General features: G+C 52.1%; 1 protein-coding gene across 1 annotated transcript; it reads left to right on the top strand.

The window, feature by feature from the left end:
• Window positions 1-104: 104 nt before the first annotated feature.
• Window positions 105-15,542, top strand: Acvrl1 (activin A receptor like type 1). The gene is made up of 12 exons (XM_010628579.2): window positions 105-173; window positions 579-726; window positions 6,079-6,147; window positions 6,697-6,948; window positions 7,135-7,346; window positions 7,545-7,644; window positions 7,981-8,127; window positions 8,409-8,684; window positions 9,234-9,431; window positions 12,185-12,315; window positions 13,443-13,606; window positions 15,456-15,542. Exons 3-11 carry the CDS (start codon window positions 6,084-6,086, stop codon window positions 13,575-13,577), a joined length of 1,515 nt encoding a protein of 504 aa, XP_010626881.1. The 5' UTR covers window positions 105-173; window positions 579-726; window positions 6,079-6,083; the 3' UTR covers window positions 13,578-13,606; window positions 15,456-15,542.
• Window positions 15,543-19,761: the final 4,219 nt, after the last annotated feature.

The following is a 19,761-nucleotide window of genomic DNA, read 5'->3' on the forward strand; positions in this document are numbered from 1 at the left end:
AGAGGAGGGGAGGAGATGTGGGAAGGAACGCAAGGGAGGAGACAGAAGGATTTGGACCAAGGACAGAGCCCCCAGAGGGCGGAGCCAAAATCTATCTGGACCCCACCAGCCACAAACTCTGCCCTCACTGCTGCTCTGAGCCTCCTAGACCAAGAACTGGAGTCTAAGGTGGGGTAAGGACAAGTAACTTCCCTCTCCCTGCCACCCCTGCGTGTGTCCTTCCCTCAGTGCCACCCTGCCGGATGCCCCTAGCGCCCCCAACCCCAGCCATCAGACGGCCCACGCACACCCTGTCTCGGCTGTGGCCCCCATGGCTCAGGCCCTGGATCCCACAGGAACCCCAGAGCGAGTTCAAGGCCCGGCCTTCGGGGAGGCTGTGGTGGGAGCTGGGGCGGGGGCACAGGCCCAGACCCTCGAGCGGGGTGGCCTGGGGTCTGGGAGCGGCGCGAGGGGCCCGGTACTGCTTCCCCGCTGGCGGCCCGTCGGCGCGCTGGGCAATAGGAAATGGTTTATTAGGAGGGAGTGGTGGAGCGGGGCCAGGCAGGAAGACGCTGGAATAAGAAACATTTTTGCTCCAGCCCCCTTCCTAGTCCCGGGAGGCCACAGAGCCAGCCGCGCCGAGTGAGCCTCTCCCCGGCCCCAGCCCCGTCCGGGGCCGCGCCTGGCCCCCACCTCTGTCTCCAGACCGGCGCTCTTGAGACTCAAGTCCTGTCCGCGGGCCCAACGGTGAGTCGAGGGCGGCAGGCGGGATCAGCAGGACCCGGCAGAGACCACGTGATCCCCTTACTTGGGCGGATCAGAGAGGTGGCGGCAGGGCCAGCCCGCCACTCAGGCGCACCAGTGGTCCCTCGGTGCTGTACATGTGCCAATCCCACTCCTGAACCTGGAGCGGACTGGAATCAGAAACCTTTCTCCTGCTGTGCGACCTGGGGCCTGTCCCTTAGTTTTCCTCCCCTATCTTTATCTCTAAAAATGGGCAGAGGCATTGTTACTGCTGGGTTGGCTTGGAAGTGAGTGTCCACTTCCAACCTGCTGAACTTCCCTTGGGCTGACCTTTCCCCGAAGAGCTCTTGCTAACTCCATCTCACGACTCACCCCAGCCACGTTGGCTGCCTGATTCCCAGGCCAAAGGAGATGCCAGGCACTGCCCAGGCTGGGACCCCAGGTTTCCAGTCTGCATTGGGAAATGAAACCCTGAGATCTCTGGGCTGGCTGCCTGGCCTCTCTCTTCTTCCCCGAGGATAGTTACGTAGTTGACAGTAGTAGCCCTCACTGTCTGGGGCAGCTCTTGGGGGAGTTAGGGATCTCTCGTTGACCCATTTGTCTTGATAACTGTCCCCCCAACCTGTCTTCTTTGTCACTGGGTTGTTAAAAATAGCTACCATTTGTTAAGAGCTTATTATGTAGACACTTAGATATTTTTCTCATATAATCCTGGTCACAACCCAGCCCTAGAGGGGTTATTATGTCCATCCTACAAGACAGAAAACAAGTCCAGACCTGAATAACTTGTCTAAAGTTCCATGGATGATGTAAATACCATGGCTGGGACCCTTGATAATATTTATTAAGTGCTTACTGTGTACTAATTAGTATTCTGCTCAATAATTTCTACTACATTATACCTATGAAATAAACACTGCTATTATTCTCAGTTTACATATAAGGAGAAGCCTAAGCATAGAAAGTTAAGTAACTTGCCCGAGTCTCATAGCTTTAAATCACAGAGGCAGGATTTGAACACAGATCTACGTGATCCAGAGCTCATACCTTGATCTCATGCTCTACAGTATTCCTCCCCTTATCTGCTTCTGGCTTATCTGCAGTTTTGCTTTCTGAGGTTTCCATTATCTGCAGTCAACCATGGTGTTGAAATATTAAGTGAAGTCAGGCATGATGGCACAGTCCTGTAATTCCAGCCACTGAGGAGCCCAAGGCAAGAGGATCACAAATTGAAGGCCAGCCTGGGTAATTTAACTAGACCTATCTCAAAAGAAAGTGAAAAAGGGATGTAGATGTCATGCAGTGATAGAGCCCTGGTGGGTTCAATAAAGTAAAATAAAAGCAGACTTCGAGAAATAAATAATTTATAAGTTTGACACTGTACACTGTTCCGATTAGTGTGGTGAGAACTTGCATGGTTACATTCCATCCCATCTGTACATGAATCATCCTTTGTCCACGGTATCTATGCTGCAGAAACTATCCTGCCCATTATTCACCTACTAGCTGCTATCTTAGTTATCAGATTGACTGCAGAGATTTTGCAGTGCTGATGCTCAAATGACCATTATTTTACTTCATAATTTCCCCAAAATGCAAGAGTAGTGATGCTACCCATTTGGATACAGAAGCCGCGCAGTACCTCCTTTAAATAAAAAGGTGAGGGCTGGGGATTTAGCTAAGTGGTTCCGATGCCTGCCTCACAAGTGCAAGGTCCCCAGTTCGATCCCCAGTACAAATAAATAAATAAATGTTTAAAAATTTATTACAGTATAATTGTTTTGGCATATCATAAATTATTGGTAATCTCTTGCTCTGCCTAATTTAAAACAAAATAATTTGGTTTAAAATAGCTATAAGCTTAACTTTATTATAGATGAGTATGTATAGGAAAAAATCATATGCATACAGGATTTGCTAATAACCATGGTTTCAGTTATCTACTGGGGGTCTTGGAACATCTTGGACAAAGGAAAACTGTGCTGTGCTCTTTCCATCCTCTGCCTGTGACTCTAACATTCAAGCTTGTTTTGCTACAATACATAGTTGTAAGGGGCTGATACAACAATGTGAGAATTATAAGGGCAACCCCACGTGAGCAGCTTGGTCTGGTGCTGTTGGAGTATGACTTAGTGAAATCAAAATGAGGCAAAAGGGTTGTATTGGGGCTGGGACTGTAGCTCAGTGGGAGGGCACTCACCTAACATGCAAGAAACCCTAGCTTCAATCTTGAGTACAAAAAAAAGAAGGAGAAAGGAAAAGAAAAAAGATGGTTGTATTGACACAGTGCTTTTCCTGCCCTGTGATGGTTACTGCTATGCTTAGCCCTGGTGCTGACGGGAGAGGGTTTTACAACCACCTTCCAGGCACATCCCCACTCTGGCTCCCCTTACCTGAGGCCCAAACACTGACTAAGCCTACAGCACAGTTTCCGGGTAGTGACGCCATCTTTACAACTAAACCAGATTTGTGCACCCATTGGTGACAACAGCAGTGGGCAGTTTGTTAATGTCTGCTGAAATCTGTACTTTTTTTTTTGGTACCGGAGAATGAATTTGGGACCTTGCACTTGCGAGGCAGGCGGCAGTACCACTGAGCTAAATCTCCGGCCTATGAAATCTACACATTTTTTTTCCTCCTTTGAGGGACTTGCCTAACTCCATACAACTGGAGGATAACAAGGCACAAGGGAGGATTTCTTATAAGCAATTTAAGCTTATTAAGGCACATTTAGTGAGTATGGGCAAGAAACTTGTCATCGTGAGCCCTAGTCCCCTCACTGGACTGTTGTGAGGATTCAATGAGATACACCTTAAATAGTACAAGGAACAGGTAAACTATTATTATTTTTTCACAGTGCTAACCTAATATTTGAAGTTAATTTTAATATTTGTTACTTGTGGCCAACCACAGAGATGCCTCTGCCTGCAGGATCTCATTCAGAAAGTTTGGCTTAGAAGTGAAAGGATGCTGCTAGGCCCCACATGTCTTTTTGTGCTACAGTCAAATTTCAGGGTGAACCTGAGAAGCTGTATATCTGGCTAGCACCCTTCTGTACCATTTAGGAATTGGACATCCCCAGTTATCCCAGGATTGTTAGACCAGAAGTGATTCTGCAAATACTGCCAGCTTTTTTCCCTGCCCTGCTGATGTCTAGAACAAAGTCCTCATCTCCACCCTTGCTCCACAGGGTCACCAAGTCTCTGGCCCAGCATTTATCTGTGGCTGTCCCTTCTCTCCCCTGTGGCAAAGGGAGTGAGGGTCCCTTCCCTCTGTGGCCCATTCTCACTCACTCACCAGCAGGGCCTGGGCCAGCAAGTCAGAAGTACAGGAGCCAGCGTTAGCTGTGTGGAGGATACGGTTCTCAAAGCGTGGTACCTACACGGACTGATCGGAATTCCCTGGAGAGTGATTTTAAAATGCATGTTTCTTGCTGGTCCTGGGTAGACTGAATCAGAAGCTGGAATGGGAGTGAGACAAAAGGATGTGCATCCCTAACCCACTGCAGAGGTTTCTGATGTGTGACAGAGTGGGGAGTGGCTGGACTGGGAGATGTCAGAGAAGTGGGAGCTCAGCAGAGGACCCTAGGAGGATGCCAGATATCACCCTTTTCCTTCCCGCCTCGTACTTTCTTCTTAGCCCCTGCCTGGGTAGATGAAGGCTGCCAAGGGTGGCTTCCTGCCTACTCCCCAGGAGGCAGCTTCAGCCTACCTGGGGTTCTTTCTCCTTCCAGCTGCCAGCACCCACTGCTGAGTGCTTGCCAGAGTCCTCACTGGCTATCAGGATGGACAAGAGGCAGGAGGTCAGGCAGAGGCTGGGGACGCAGCTGAAGCAGCCCAGGGCTCTGTTTCCTTCCCCAGATCGGGCCTCTAGGGCAGAGAAAGCCCAAGCAAGAAGATCAGAGCTGCCATGAGACAGAGGCACATGAAGCCCCCCACCCTGCCCCCAGCCACCTCACCCTCCGAGCCCCAGAACCTTGGGTCTTCATTTGGCACCGTTTTTTACACAGTGAGCCTTCTGCAGCGTATGCAGCCACATACCCGGCCCTACCGGCATTGTTCTCACGTTAGCCGCCCTGGCCGAGGATCAGTCCCAAACGCGCCTGTACGCTCGCTCGGCCATTCAGAAATGTCTGACCACTATCCTCCTTCTTTCCTGTGGGAAGGGGTACTGGGGATGGACCTCACACAATTTGTTAAGCACAGCATCACTGACCCACACTCCAGCCATCTTCTCATTCTAAAGCTTTGAGAAGTGAAGAGCGGCTTCTGAAGCACTAGTGATTTGGGACCTGAGACGGGACTATCATAGATGAGAATTAATTCCCCTTACCCTCTCCATCAAACTCCTAGCAAAGTCACCCCTGCCAGCCACAGGAGGTCAAACATTCCATGTCTTAAGTGTGTTTCACTTCCTCTCCTACATAACTGGCCCTCCCCCAACCCTTTCCCAGAACAGCAGTGAGGGAGAAGGGGCCAGGGAACAGTTCTGAAAGGCCCCTTTTACTCAAGTGAGGTGGCAGAGAGGTTCCTTGACACCTGGCATGACCCAGCACTGTCCACACTCTGTGCTGTTATTACATGGTTGTTCCTGGGAGTTAACACATGGGTTGGACTCTTACTACTGCCACTGAGTCCTGTCTGAGCCTGGGCAAGCCTCCTGCCCTGTGTGAGCCTTAGTTCCCTTCTCTAAAACCAGGGGCTGAATGTTGTGATTTCCCAGGTGTCCTCATCAGGTGAGTGTCTCAGCCCCAGGTGGCTCCTTCAGACCCGGCAGCTCTGCTCTGACAATCTGCCCTTAAGTCCCTGCTTTGCGTGACTCCTGCCTGTTCTATCCAGACCCCAATCTAAACAATCTTGATTCCTGTTCCCGGCTTGGCAGGACCCTGAATGGCAGGAAGTGAAGACAGGAGCCTGTTTATATTTGAGGCAGCCAGGGCTGGGGGGGGCACTGGGAAAGGAGTGGGCAGGGTGGAGGTTGAAAGGGGGTGGGCAGGAGGTAGAGGACACAGAGGACTGCTGAAGAGCTGCTCCTGGCACCCCAGCCTGGGCCCCCTTTGGCCTTCCCAGCCCACCTCCAGCCTGAGCTCTGCAGAGGGGGGCAGAGCTGCTGTCCCTCAGTCTCAGTCACTCAAACAGGGCTCGCCACCCTCACCCCTAACAGGATGGTTTCCATGGGGAAGTGAATCAGGACTTCCCTTGCAGGCCCCGCCCCAAAGCCAGACGCAGGGAGTAGAGAGGTAGACTCACTGCCTCCCCCCACCAAAAAAAACTCCCAGTGATTTCCTCCTGGTAGGAGGTAGCCACGGTCAGCAGCTGTCACATCTTCAGAACTTACCTCACCTCCCCTCTCCAGGGACGATGACCTTGGCCCACCCCAAAAGGGGCCTTCTGATTCTGCTGATGGCCTTGGGCCTGACCCAGGGTGAGTATGGGGAGAACAGCTGGGAACACGGGCCAAGGGGATCCAGCTCAGCTCAGCTCCCCTCTTGCTGGACTGAATCTGAGGAGTTAGGGGCCGGAGGATGGGAGCTTGGCTGAAGTTAGGCACTAAGAAGCTCAGTTAGGCTCAGCTCTCAGCCACCCCAACTATCCTTTGCTGTCTGTCCTCTTGATAGAAACCATCAGGCTGGTGCCCTGTCAAACTCCAGGTTGGGAACCACATCTGGCTTATATATGGGGTGGAGGGATGCAAATATTGGCAGGGAAAGCCTAGAAAGCAGTAGGGCCTGAGGCCAGGGCAGGCCTGGCACCGGGAGAAGAGGTCCTGGAACCAGGCAGGGGGCAGGAGCTTCCTGTAAGGCTGTGAGGGAATGACGATTGGGGGATGAAAGTAAAAGATCAAGGCTCCAGAGGTTTGTTTGAGGGATGACCAGAGGGTGGGGGTGGAGGCATTTGTGGGGCAGAAACAAGCATTAAGCTCACCTTGGGGCATCTGTGCCCAGAGTGGCTGAGCCTCTGTTGTGTCTCCCAGGGAACCCTGTGAAGCCCTTTCAGAGGCAGTTGGTGACCTGTATGTGTGAAAGCCCACACTGCAAGGATACCACTTGCCAGGGGCTCTGGTGCACAGTGGTGCTGTTTCTGGATGAGGAGGGTCACCGCCGGCAGTTCCAGGGCTGTGGGAGCCAGAATGAGGAGCTCTGCTGGGGGCGTGCCACCGAGTTCGCCAACCATTTCTGCTGCTCCCACTCCTTCTGCAACCAAAATGTCTCCCTGTCGCTGGAGAGTATGTCCAGCAGCCCCTCCCCATCTTCCTAGACCCCGCCCCACCCTGCTTTGCTCTTGTGCTCTGGGGGGTGAGGGGTGGGGGGTTGGGCACCGGAATGCTGGGACCTGACTGGCAGAATGGTTAGGCCTGAGGGCAGGGGAGCTGGCCTGGTGGAAGCTGGGGCTCAGTATACCCCTCCTCCAGCTACCGAGACTCCTCCGGAGCAGCCAAAAGCAGATAGCCAGCTGCCTCTTATCCTGGGTCCCGTGCTGGCCTTGCTAGTGCTGGTGGCCTTGGGTGCTCTGGGCCTGTGGCATGTCCGGCGGAGGCAGGAGAAGCAGCGAGGCCTGTACAGTGACCTGGGTGACTCCAGCCTCGTCCTGAAATCGTCTGAGCAGAGGGACAACATGTTCGGGGTAAGAGTCTGGAGGAATTTGGAACTGAGGGTGGCGGGCAGGGATATAGGAGCGGCAGAATCAGAGGGGATCACCCAGAGATTATAGATGGCTGGGAACTAGGGGAGGGAGGAGCATGCAGTGACCCAGCAGCAGCATCCAGATGTGGACAAAGAAGGGGCCCATGGCAGCCTTTCAGTAGCTTCTTGGTATCCTCAGGAATTCCTGGATAGCAGCTGCACCACAGGCAGTGGCTCAGGGCTCCCCTTCCTGGTGCAGAGAACGGTGGCACGGCAGGTCACCCTGGTGGAGTGTGTGGGTGAGCAGTGGGTGAGCCCAGGGGATGGGGGCTAAGGGCTGCCACAAACCTGGAGGGATGAGGGAGCGCTTAGCTTCCAGGGTAATTGGCAGGGTCAGACCTGGGTCAGAATGGGAATTCTGCTGGGCCAAGAACTGACTGGAAATGGGCCAGGGTGCAGTCCTTCTGAAGGATGAGGGTGGTCTGTAGCTGGGTTTGGGTCTGGATTAAGTTACATATAAACCCAGAGGTCCTGCAAGAGGGTTCTGCACTGCATGAAGATGGGTGGGAGCAGCTCTTGTAGGCTCTCTGTGCCTAGCGTATAACCCTTGCCTTCCTTTCTGGCCAATGGATCAGGAAAGGGCCGCTATGGTGAGGTGTGGCGGGGCTTGTGGCATGGTGAGAGTGTGGCTGTCAAGATCTTCTCCTCGAGGGATGAACAGTCCTGGTTCCGGGAGACGGAGATCTACAATACAGTGTTGCTCAGACATGACAACATCCTAGGCAAGGGAGACAAACCCAGTGACAGGCTTGGGAGTCTTATCCCCGCCCTCGAGCTCGAGGTCCACAGGCCTCTGGACATTCCCCTGATCCGGAAGGAGTCCCAGCCCAGCTTCTGCCCCAGTATCTGACCAGAGTCCTAAATCCAATCAACTTCCACTCAAGTCCCGCCTTTACCGTGACCTGGTCCACTCCCTGTCCCCCAGCCCTACCCTGCCCCTAACCAGTCCAGCTGTCCTCCTCCCAGCCCTGTGGCTAAGCTTCCCTGACCCTTCCGCGCACAGGCTTCATCGCCTCAGATATGACCTCGCGAAACTCGAGCACGCAGCTGTGGCTCATCACACACTACCACGAGCACGGCTCCCTCTATGACTTCCTGCAGAGGCAGACGCTGGAGCCCCAGCTGGCCCTCAAGCTAGCTGTATCCGCAGCCTGCGGCCTGGCACACCTGCACGTGGAGATCTTCGGCACCCAGGGCAAGCCAGCCATTGCCCACCGCGACCTCAAGAGCCGCAATGTCCTGGTCAAGAGCAACCTTCAGTGTTGCATCGCGGACCTGGGTGAGCTGTGCGGGGAGAGGCAAGTGGGGGGGGTGGGGCACCGTCTTCGCGCTCCATCTCTCCTCCGCCTATTTTCGGTGGGGGTGGGTGGCTGCAGTTATTAGCGCTGTAAAAACTTGGAAAGGTGTCCTATTTGATTTCACTTCCACAAGAGCCCTACAAGTTGCTTCAACATCTTGCCCGAGCCCAGATTCCGTCTGCCACCCACCCTGGACTTGGGAGAAAAGGGACAGAGAACCAGGAACCTGGGTTCTCATTCTCGCTTCACTGCCTACATTGTTCCCTTCCCCACACCTCCAAGTTCTGCTCTATGAATTGGGCATAGTAAAACCTACCTTGTGTATTCACCTCTTGCTAGGTTCCTAGAAACCACACACAAACGGTAACTGGGACAGTTGGTCTTCCTCTGCCGCTGTCTTTGGGCCATCTCAGGGCAGGTCTCCCATTGCCTGCCCCTCTTTGCCTCCCTGTCACTATCCATCCCCACCCAGAGGCAGCCCTGGTGTGGGCCAGGGTAAGTGGCAGGAGTGACGGGCCTCATACCCACAGGCCTGGCTGTGATGCACTCCCAGGGTAGCGATTACCTGGACATCGGCAACAACCCGAGAGTGGGCACCAAGCGGTACATGGCACCTGAGGTGCTGGATGAGCAGATCCGCACTGACTGCTTTGAGTCCTACAAGTGGACCGACATCTGGGCTTTCGGCCTGGTGCTGTGGGAAATCACTCGGCGGACCATTGTCAACGGTGAGGACCTGCTGTGCACTGTGTGGTGGGGAGGAATGAGCAGGTGGAGATGGGACTTCCTGCTGTGACGGGTGCCCATGGCCTGAGGGGTTTGTGACTAGACCTCCTAGCTTCCCTTCACTGCACGCACCGACTGGTTCAGCTGAGTGAACTGCTAAGCTTCATCTGGTCTACGAATCTGGCTGTGAAATCTTGGGTTAGTGATAACAGAAATTTTTTTTTTTCAGCTTTAATTGAGTTTATTGGTACATTTTAGGGATACAGTACAGTTACATTCATTGTTGGGATCTTGTACCTCTACATGACAAGTCTTGATTCTCATTTTTTCCCCTTACCCCTGCCCTCCCTTCACCCACTGATAACAGAAATATTAATAACAGCTAACAGTTACTGAGGTCCAATATGTGTCCTGCTATGTACTCCATAGGTATTATCGCATTTAAATCCCCTGTATCGACAGGGAAGTAATGTTGCTTAGGGGTTAAGGCCTAAGCTTGGACTCAGATTTACTGGGTCCAGTTCCAGATTTTGCTGTGACTATGGAAAATCTATATGGCCTCTCTGTGCTTCAGTTTCCTCATTTGTGAAATGAGAATAAAAATAGCTTTTGTTTGTTGAGAAGTGGAACCATATCTGGAGCTCAATATTCATAGCCATTATTCTTATAACAGAATATATGCCTGATATAATATTATCCCCATTTTATAGATGAGACAGAGGTGAAGAATTACAGCAGGCTGGAGGAAGCCTCAGGGTCCAAAACCAGGCAGTCAGACTCTAGGGCCAGTGATCTTTATCACTGTGACACTTGAACCTCTGTGGTCCTTGATTTCCTTACCCACCAACATGCAGGCTATCACTGCCACAGGCTGTCACTGTCACCTGCTCGCTTACTGTGGCCTCGTTTTGACTGTGGGTTACCACAGAAAATTCTGATTTGGAGTGGCTGGGAGCAGGTGGAGGCACCTGTCCCAGGCAGCCATGTGGCCAGTGATGTCCAGCCCCGGTTGGACGGAGGATGGCAGGTTGTCCGCAGCAGCAGGAGCACTGTTAGGCTCTATGAAGGCAGTCCGTGGCCAGGAGCTGCCAGCAGTCCTGAAAGGCTGAGGACAACCCTCAGGACCTGACTGGAGCCTTGCTCCTACAGAACGGGAATCTTTTTATCCTTGAGCATCTACCAGTTGCCAGCCTCTTGCCAGACTTCATTTGCCCTCACTGAGCATGCGCTGAGAGCAGAGACCAAGGTGCCACTGGTCTCTGGGGAGACTCCCCAGGAGCTCCCAGTCCTGGGTCTGGACACCCAGAGTGGGCTGGAGGAGGCTACGGCTGGAGGAGGGGGCACACAGACAAAGCCAAGGGCCTCCTGGCCCAGCCTGCAGGCTGAAAAGGAAGGGCTGGGAGGGTGGCTGTTTGTAGGCTGCTGGGCCAAGGGGGAAGTTCCATCACCCCACACAGATTCACAGTGCATTATAAACACTGTAATCTGGTGTCAGCCCCGGCACTGATTAAACGCTCATTAGACACGCTCAAGCCTCTGCGCAGCACTGATTAGGGACGAGCTGCACAGGGGCGGCTTGGAAGCCTGCCATGGGGAGAGCAGCTGGCAAAGGCTCCAATGAGGTTGTGGCCTGCATGGCCACAGCCCCCAGCAGGATGGGCATGGGGCTGCCGTATCTCCACAGGCACAGTTTTCAGAAAGCTCCTACGCACTCTGCATGTGGGATGACGTGGGGCAGGACGGGGATGCTGCTGGCGGTGATGTGGAGACCATCAGGGCCTTCCCTGATGGATGTTACTTGGACCGGGGTAAAAATTCCTTTCTCTTTGGGGAGTGTCTTCTTCCCCCCACCATCAAAAATAAAACTTATTTTATTTTTTATATATTTTTTCTTTTATTAGTACATTTGCAGTATGTGATATTCACATTCATCTTGGGGAGTGGGCACATACACATAATATAGCTCCTCTCTCTCTCTCTCTCTCTCTCTCTCTCTCTCTCTGGAGAGGTATCTTGTCTTTTTCCAGTTCTCACCCAGCAATCAATTAGCTTCCCTCCCTTAAGTGGAGCTTGGAGCTTGGGAGCAGAGCTTTGGCATTAGAGTTTTAGGTTTAAATCCTAACTCTGTCATTTACTACTTGTTGATCTTAGACAAATTTCTTAAACTCTCTGGGCATACTTTTTTGGCTTCTAAAGTGGAGCTAAGAGTATTGCATACCTCTTTTGGCTGTTGTGAGGATTTCACAGTGGTTAGCACACAGTAAGTCATCAGTAAAGGTTAGGTGTTGTGGGGCATAAGAAATAGTCAAAGACAGGGAGGGAGCAGTACCCAAGCCTGGGTAGAAGTCAGCTGGGGAAAGATTGGAACAAGAGCTAGCCTAGGACTCCAGTGACATCGGCTGGACTATGCAATACCCGCTATGTAATCTTGAGCTCAACTTCTCTAAGCATCGGTTTCTTGGTCTCTAACATGGTGGTGAAACTAGTACCCATCTCACAGGGTTGTTGTGAAGACTAACAGAACAATGCACCTAAAGTGTTTATAGCATAATGACTGGCTCATGGGAAGTACAAAACAAAGGTAATAATTACTAATAGCAATGTGTATATTTATTATAATAACCCTCTCAGGGACAGTATGCCCAGATATCTAGTTTCCTGGCCCCTGGGACAGAGGCCGGGCAAAGCTGTCCTCTGGGTAAAATGTGGCCTCATTGGGTCCCAAGTGATCGTCTCATCCCCTCTCAATTTCCAGGTATTGTAGAGGACTACAAGCCACCCTTCTACGACATGGTGCCCAATGACCCCAGCTTTGAGGACATGAAGAAAGTGGTGTGTATTGACCAGCAGACTCCCACCATCCCCAACCGGCTGGCTGTAGACCCGGTGAGGCTTCTACTGGAGCTGGGATGGAGGCTGGGGTTGGAATGGCATGGGTTGGGGATCACAGCTGGGATTTCTCGGCCCTGGGACTTGTGTCTTAGGCCTCTGCTTCTTGGATACATTTCTGGATGCCCTGCGTATTCTCTCCCACATCCACGGCATGTGGACTCCACCTCCTCAGAATCCTCTAGTCAGTATGAGATTTTCAGAACCATTCACCTTGCCTGTAAAAAGTCAGAAGGTTTCTGCTGCATTTCTTGCTTGGAGTTTGCTAAAGACATGTACATGTGGATATAAACACATACAGGCACAAGAATGTTTCTAAATACACATTCTCAGACACCCATGCCAAACTGTTGGCCCCATGAGGACAAAAAGTATGACTCTTTTGCTCACTCTTATGTCCCTGTTACATATCACAGTGCCTGGCAGGCAATGCATGCTCAGTAATTATTTACTGAGGGAATTACTAAACATATATACATTTGTATACACAACACAGGCACATTTTTTGCACACTATATATCCATAAAAAGCCACATAAATGCATTCCTGTGCACATATACATACATTCACTCTCAGGAACTAGAGGAGGTAGGGCTGGCTGTGTGTGTGGGGTCCCCCACCACCCACTGAGCTTCTGTGGTGGGGGTCCCCACCACCCATACTTCCTCTGACCACTGGGCCCAGCTATGGTTGATGCAAGGGCTGGGAGTCACTGCTTCGTGTATTGGGGTCTCAAGCTGCAGAGAGGAATGCAGGAGCCCCATGGTTTGCAGAGCTGCCCTTCTCAGTGGGTCCTGGAGAAGGCAGGGGTGGGGTAAGGTGTTCCACAGGTGCTGTTCACCCAGGGGCTCCGAGGCTCCTGAAGACCTGAGCATGCTTTCTGCCTTCCCCTACCCGCTTTCTCACGCCACTGCCTTCCTCTCCACATCCTTGCCTGGTTCCCTCCCCGACCCACACTGTTTGCCTTTCCTCTTGCCTACTGTGCACCATTCTCATCGCCTTCTTCCTGTCCTTTCTCTACTGCTTGTCGCTCCATTCCTGGGCCATCTGTCTCACTGTCTCCTTTCCATCTTCCCTGACTCGTGTCCCTGCTTCCTCTCCTCTGCCCCTCTCCCAACCCTCAGGTCCTCTCAGGCCTGGCTCAGATGATGCGGGAGTGCTGGTACCCCAACCCTTCTGCCCGCCTCACTGCACTTCGCATCAAGAAGACCCTACAGAAACTCATCCAAGGCTCAGAGAAGCCCAAAGTGATTCACTAGCCCAGGACTGCTGGACTCCGGCCTGCAGGGTGAGGCAGCAGGGCACAGTGACCTATCTGGGTAGAGGTAGTGTGTATATGTGTGCTGGGGGGATCCCCCCCCTGCCCCGTGGCAGCTGCACCTGCCCAGCTGGGCCCCCAGCCCATCCAGCCAAAAATACAACTGGGATGAAATCTGATCCCCTCACTGTCTGGCCCACTCAAAGTGGCCGGCTTCCTGACGCCGGCTCTCTCCCTACCCCCATGCCAGCAGGGTGTACCCCCTACCACTTCCAAGGCAGAACACAAAAGAGGCTTCAGATCCAGGGAGGCCAAGCCTAGGGAATCCCAGTTTGGGCTCAGAGCCTGGGCCTGCACTTTCCCTCGCCCTTGGTCAACTTTACTACCTGGCCAGAGCTGCCAGGGTGGCATAGGGCATTGCCCAGCCCTGCTAGGCTTTGGCCTCTGGGACAAGCCTCAGATACCCAGGGCCACTCTCCATGGCCTTATATCTAAGCTTTCTGACTCCTGGACAAGACAAATGCTAACCAAATGCCAGCTGCCTGGAAGAGCTGGGGCCTGACCCTGCTGGCCCCTGTCCCTTCACCATCCTGGTTGCCTTGTTAGGATGTTAAAACCCTAGGGTCTTGCTGGGGATTTAGCTCAGTGGTTCTGCTCCCTACCTCGCAAGCACAAGGTCTCGAGTTCAATCCCTGGTACCGAAAAAAACAAAAACAAAAACAAAAAATCCAGCACGTAGAGGTCCTGCTGAGGGTGTGGCAGTGGAGAGGTGACTGTTCAAACAGGTAAGGATCCGGATTTTCAGAATAATTGAAAGGACATCAGGCTATGCATAAAGAGTATGCAAGGGGAAGCAGCAGGAGTGGGAGTGAGGGGACTCTGGTATTGATCCAGGTACTTGCTCTATGCCACCCCAGTGGGGTCTTCCATCTCAGGATGTTTGTCTTTCATTGACACACTGCAGGATTTGGACTGACATCCCTTAAGGCCTCTCCACCACTGATTTACTTTGAATGTCAGCCTGTGTGACCTAAATCTACCAGTTTCACCTATTCCTATGCCTGGCCCCTAGCAATATGCCTCAAGGTGGTATTTGAAAATAATTGTATTGGAGTCCAAGAGGTCTGGAGCACCTCCTAGTCTAATTCTGCAAGCTCCAGTTCTTACCTTAAGCCATACCGGTGGCCATTCTTGGTAGTTCTCAGACAGTTCTGGGCTTTCTGGGGTTGAGGGTGACTTCCCCTAGGGTCTCCAAGGCGCACAATTGTGCTTCAGCCAAGAAGCCTACAGTACTTAGGTTTCTGCTCCCCAGTGACCCTGACCCTGGCCCAGGCCCACATTCTTGGACAAGTCCTAGAGAATGTCTCAGAATTGGTGGCCCTAGAAAAACATACAGAAAATCTAGCATTTGGACCTTTCCAGGGTTGGGGATTTAGCTCAGTGGTGCCGCCACCTGCCTTGTAAGTGCAAGGACCCCAGTTTGATCCGGGTACTAAAAAAAAAAAGATAGCAAAATGCACCTGTCCAGGGTAGTTGTCCGTGTACTGACAGGTGACCCTGGGCCCTGGTGGGGTTGGTGGGCTGGAGGAGGTGGGTTGCAGGCAGCACTTGAGGGGAGGGTTGGGACTCAGGCTAAGGACAGCAGAGAAGAAAGTTTATGCCCCCTCCCACAAATACAAGCTGGACTTGTGGTGTGTCATCCACCGCCCTGTCTCAGCACTTTCCCAGGCCTGCCTGTCTCCCAGCATTGTGCAAGGCCCAGAGGATAACCAGGAAGTGAAACTGGGTGAAAACAAAAAGCAACACATACCAGCTGAGTTCCAGGATCACTGGGACAGAGTCGGCAATTTCTCTGATTGCTGAAATCCATCCCACTCAGGAGTCAAGGTTCCTGCCTGAAGGATTCTATCTCCGTTGGATTTTGGGTCAAAGTCCTTCAGAGACTCCCAGGGCAGAAATTGAAGGCAGCAGCTTCCCAAAGACTGGAAAATCCCTCAGTGGAGAAGGTCTAGAGAGGAAGAGGAGGAGGAACAAGGTGGAGGGAAGCCACTGAAGAGAGCAGTCTGAAAATGCTTCTTTACCACCACAGGTGATTTCCCAGGACGGAAATGACATTTTTCTTACCTGGAGATACTGTTTGTGGGAGCATTTAGCCTGTGCCTACCCCATAATGGGTCCTCAATAAACCAAGGTTGAACCCTGAGCTCCCGAGAAGTCTTGCCAAGCTCATGCCTCTGCAATGGTCCAGAATGAACCGGAGGGGCTCGGGAGCAGAGGGTCCCGGGTACACGCCCCAACACTGCGGTTCCAAAGGCTCCTACCCAGCCCCCTAGCGGGGGCTCACATCATAGTTAAACCCTAGATCGGGAGCAGCCGGATTGCTGCGCCCTCCACGTCGCCCTCTGCTGGCTGCTCAGCGGTCGCCTTCCTCCCCGGCGCCTCTCTCGGCAGGCTAGGGACCTGAGCCGCTGCCCTGCGCGCGGGTTTTCAGGGACTGTTCCCCCAAAACCACACCTAGCAAGAATCGTTCTGTCCTCACTCAGAAGCAGATTGGACCCTTCCTCCTCAATTCCCTGGCTTCAATTCCCTCAAATAGGAGTAGCTCCATACCCCCAGGGTACCCACCTTTTAGGCTCAGGCAGCACCTCGCACCGCACTGCCTGAAATTGTGGGCATGACAGTCCAAGGGGAAGGCAATTATTGAAAAAAAAAAGAGGAAGAGGTCTTGTCGGGGGACAGCCCAGCCTAGAAAATCTGTGCCTTTGCATTAGAGTCCCTCTTAGGGAAACGGGCCCCAATTCCTTCTCCCACGCAAGACTTAGCCGACCACCTGCAGCTCTAGTAAGTCGGTCCATGCCTTCAGCTTTCTGTACTGGGGTCATAGGTCCCCCCGACAACAGTGTCTTCCAGAGGACTCAGACCAGCTTTGGGGGGACTAACAGGAGTGTTTCTAGCATTTCAAAGGCAGCCTCCTCCTTCCTCCTGTGTCCACCAATCTGTTTCTTCTACTTGAGCCCTGACAGTCATGATGTGGTTGGAAAGTTGAGAGAAGGCAGTAGGAAAATTGCAGAGCCGAAGTTCTGTGAGGCCTGGGCAGGATCTAGGACAGCAAAACTGGCCTGTTGCCCTACAGGTCAGCAGAGCCCTGAACCCCTGCCTCCAGACAGAGCCCCCAAAGAGCCTGCCTGCCCCTGAAGGAAGAACTGCTGACCCTGTGCTTCTTGACATCTTTGCCCTAATTTCCTCGGGGACCCCAGGCTCCAACTTTGCTACCAGTATAGGATGAGGTTGGGGCCCTGTCCAGGGTGTGACGGGTGCTGAAGCTTGACAAGGTGGGGGAAGGTAGCCCCTGAAGCATAAATCTTGATGCTTGGGTGGGAAGGGGATTAAGAAAAGGAACAAGGCCGGGGATTTAGCTCAGTGTTCCACCGCCTGTCTCAAAAGCACAAGGTCCCGAGTTCGATCCCCGGCACCAAAAAAAAAGAAAGAAAAGGAACAAGATGTGTCATGTACACGCACCTACTCCTCAACATGAATGTCAACTTCATTTACTGCGAACATGTACTAATAAAATAAGCCTTGATGCTGAAGATCACCCCTTCCCCAGCGAAGGCCTCCTGCTACCTAAGCCTTCAAAGACAGTCCTCGCCACCTTGCCAGGCACCATCCTCCCCTGTCCTGACTCAAACTGGCCTTCCAGGAGGGTGCTCTGCTTCCTCCATATCCTCCCTGGTGTGAAGATAAACTGTCTAGAAGACAACAAAGTGCTCACGCCTGCAAGGCCCACCCCAGGGCTGGAGTCAGGGGTGCACGTTCCAAGTCCAGTATCCCAGGGCTGGGATTGCTGCTAGCTGTGTGATCATCACTCTGGGTGGGCGACTCTTGGAACGAGCTGCTTCCACCAGGGCCACATTCAGTTTGCTAGAAATAGAGACAGAGGGCTTCTTGACTTTGCATATGATTTGCATAATGTCATAGACACAGTCTATTTTCAGGCAGTTTTCAGGTTCAAGTGTTGTCACTGCTGCCCTGCGGGGTGTCATGTCTGGATGAGTCTCTGTTCTGTTCTTTCTCACCCACCCATTCTTAATGACCTACATCCCCAGCTGCAGGAGCAAATGGTGAGGTGGGGGGGGAGTGGGGTTGTCCAGGGAGACACAGCAGGGCAAGACACACACTGGAATCTCCTTTGTCACCACCATCACTAAAAGCAAAGACTAGTTGCTTATGAGCAACCCATGGGCAGAGAGTAAGAAATGAGAAGCCAGGTAGCCCATCTCCTTTCCTGCCTCTCCCTGTTGGCTCTGCCATTTCCTGTACCTGCTGTTCAGTCTTCTGCCAGTTTGAAGACAGATGTCTGGATAGATAGAATTATGCTTCTCAGCCACCCAGAAGCCTTGCTTGGCCAAAATATCCCTTATGGGCATTTATTTGCAGCATTCATATTCGATCTTTGCCTCCCAGGAAAGCTGATTTTCCATCTTCTGCTCTCCTAGGAGACACATCTGAACAATCAGGATCCTTGTTTGACGATCAATATTTCTAAGTCACCTGGCACATAGAAAGAGGTCAGTTGGTGCTGCAGACCCCTTCCTTTCCTTCATATAGCAGCCTGTGCAGAGCACCTGATTGTCCCTTTGTGGGTACCCAACACAGGCACCAGTCTGAGGGCTCAGAAATAACCCCACCAGAAGGGCCAGTAGGGATGACTGTCACTAAGCTGTATGTGATCTTAGCAGGTATTTTGCCTCTCCTCACCTGATAAAGAGGTGTTTGGTGAAGATTAGGGAAAGAGGCAATTCTCCTCACTTTATAACTAGAGCTGTTTGGCTACCTGCCCTTGGTCATAGAGGGTCAGGGTTAGAGTCCCTATTAGGGCTCCAACAAGCCCTCTGGCTTTGGGGCCAGATTGGTACGGTATATTCCTGTGGCTAGAGAGCTTTTACTTTCTCTTCTATGCATCGAAGAATCATCAGATGCCAAGGCAAAGAGCCTGGCTCCTGGGAATTGCAAAACTGCTTGGCCAGGCTACCCAACTGCAACACACTACCCAGAATTCCTGGTCCTCCTGGACCTGCCTCATCCCCTCAAGCAGGCGTTTCCTGTTGATAAGAAGCTCAGTCACAAACACTGATAAAGAGATGTGAAAAGGAAACTGACAGGCTTGGGTATAATGGGCATTCTGTCTGTCTTTTCTACCCCTCTTCCTTCTCCCAGAACCACCCTCCAAACTGCTTCCCAGAACTAAACAGAAACACCCCCACCACCCCGCCCTGGGTTGTTTTGGAGTTTCCAGGAATTTAGATTGGAGATTTACACAGCTCTTGATGTGGGGCCTAGCTCAGCCTGGGATAGAAGCCCAGCGGCAGGAAGCACTGGGTGCCGAGACCCCAGGCCCAGGGAAAGGGCAGTGGTGCAGGAAGGAAGGACCGTCCAGCACAGGTTGCATCCAAGGCCTTTCCTCCTCCCTCTGTCTCCCTCTTCCCAGAGGCCTGGATCTAAGTCATGATTAGGTAGCTGGATAGTCTATAATTAGTGGATTTTCCATGATTTTAGTCTGAGGCCTATTAATGGAAAATGTCATTACTTTCTGACTGACTCCACTAATTTGGAATAGTTAATTCTTTGGGACAAGAAGTGGGAAAGATGTTTAGGAAAAATAAACAGAACAAACCAGTTTTCAAAGCATGCCCTACTGCTAGGTCTTGGATTCTTGAACTCAGTTTCTCTGAAGTGCTCAGCCTGCAGTTAAGACATCCTGCCACCAGGTGGGTGAGGAGGCTTTACCTCACATTGCCATCGCTCAGGGATGGGTTTACATTGGATCTTTTGTTTTCCTTCCTCCGCAGAGATGGGATTCCTTAATAAAACAAACATGAAAAAGTGGATTAGAAGCCGTGCATGGTGGCACATGCCTGTGATACCAGCATTCTGGGAGGCGGAGGCAGAAGGATCACAAGTGCAAGGCTAGCCTGGGAAAATATAGTAACTTCCCAAGACATTGTCTCAAAAATTTTTTTAAAACCTGAGGTTGGACCTCACTGGAGAGGCTCTGGGCTCAACCTTCAGTACCACAATAAATGAATAAATGAATGAGAATCAATAGCTATAAACAACTTGGAGACTTTCTCTTGAATTCTTAACTATTTCCAGTCCTGGAAAGTTTTGTTATAGCTTCAGGCCCT

The sequence above is a fragment of the Fukomys damarensis genome, unplaced genomic scaffold (assembly GCF_012274545.1).
Source record: "Fukomys damarensis isolate Sample0158 unplaced genomic scaffold, DMR_v1.0_HiC HiC_scaffold_15, whole genome shotgun sequence".
NCBI classification, from domain to species: Eukaryota; Metazoa; Chordata; class Mammalia; order Rodentia; family Bathyergidae; genus Fukomys; species Fukomys damarensis.

What these genes read in the sequence shown, in the direction of transcription:
- Acvrl1 (XM_010628579.2), top strand. Translation starts at nt 6,084, where the DNA reads ATGACCTTGGCCCACCCCAAAAGGGGCCTTCTGATTCTGCTGATGGCC. An exon ending in TGTCTCCCTGTCGCTGGAGA is followed by an intron (nt 6,949 to 7,134) that starts GTATGTCCAGCA and finishes CCCCTCCTCCAG; the next exon opens with CTACCGAGACTCCTCCGGAG. An exon ending in AGAGGGACAACATGTTCGGG is followed by an intron (nt 7,347 to 7,544) that starts GTAAGAGTCTGG and finishes TGGTATCCTCAG; the next exon opens with GAATTCCTGGATAGCAGCTG.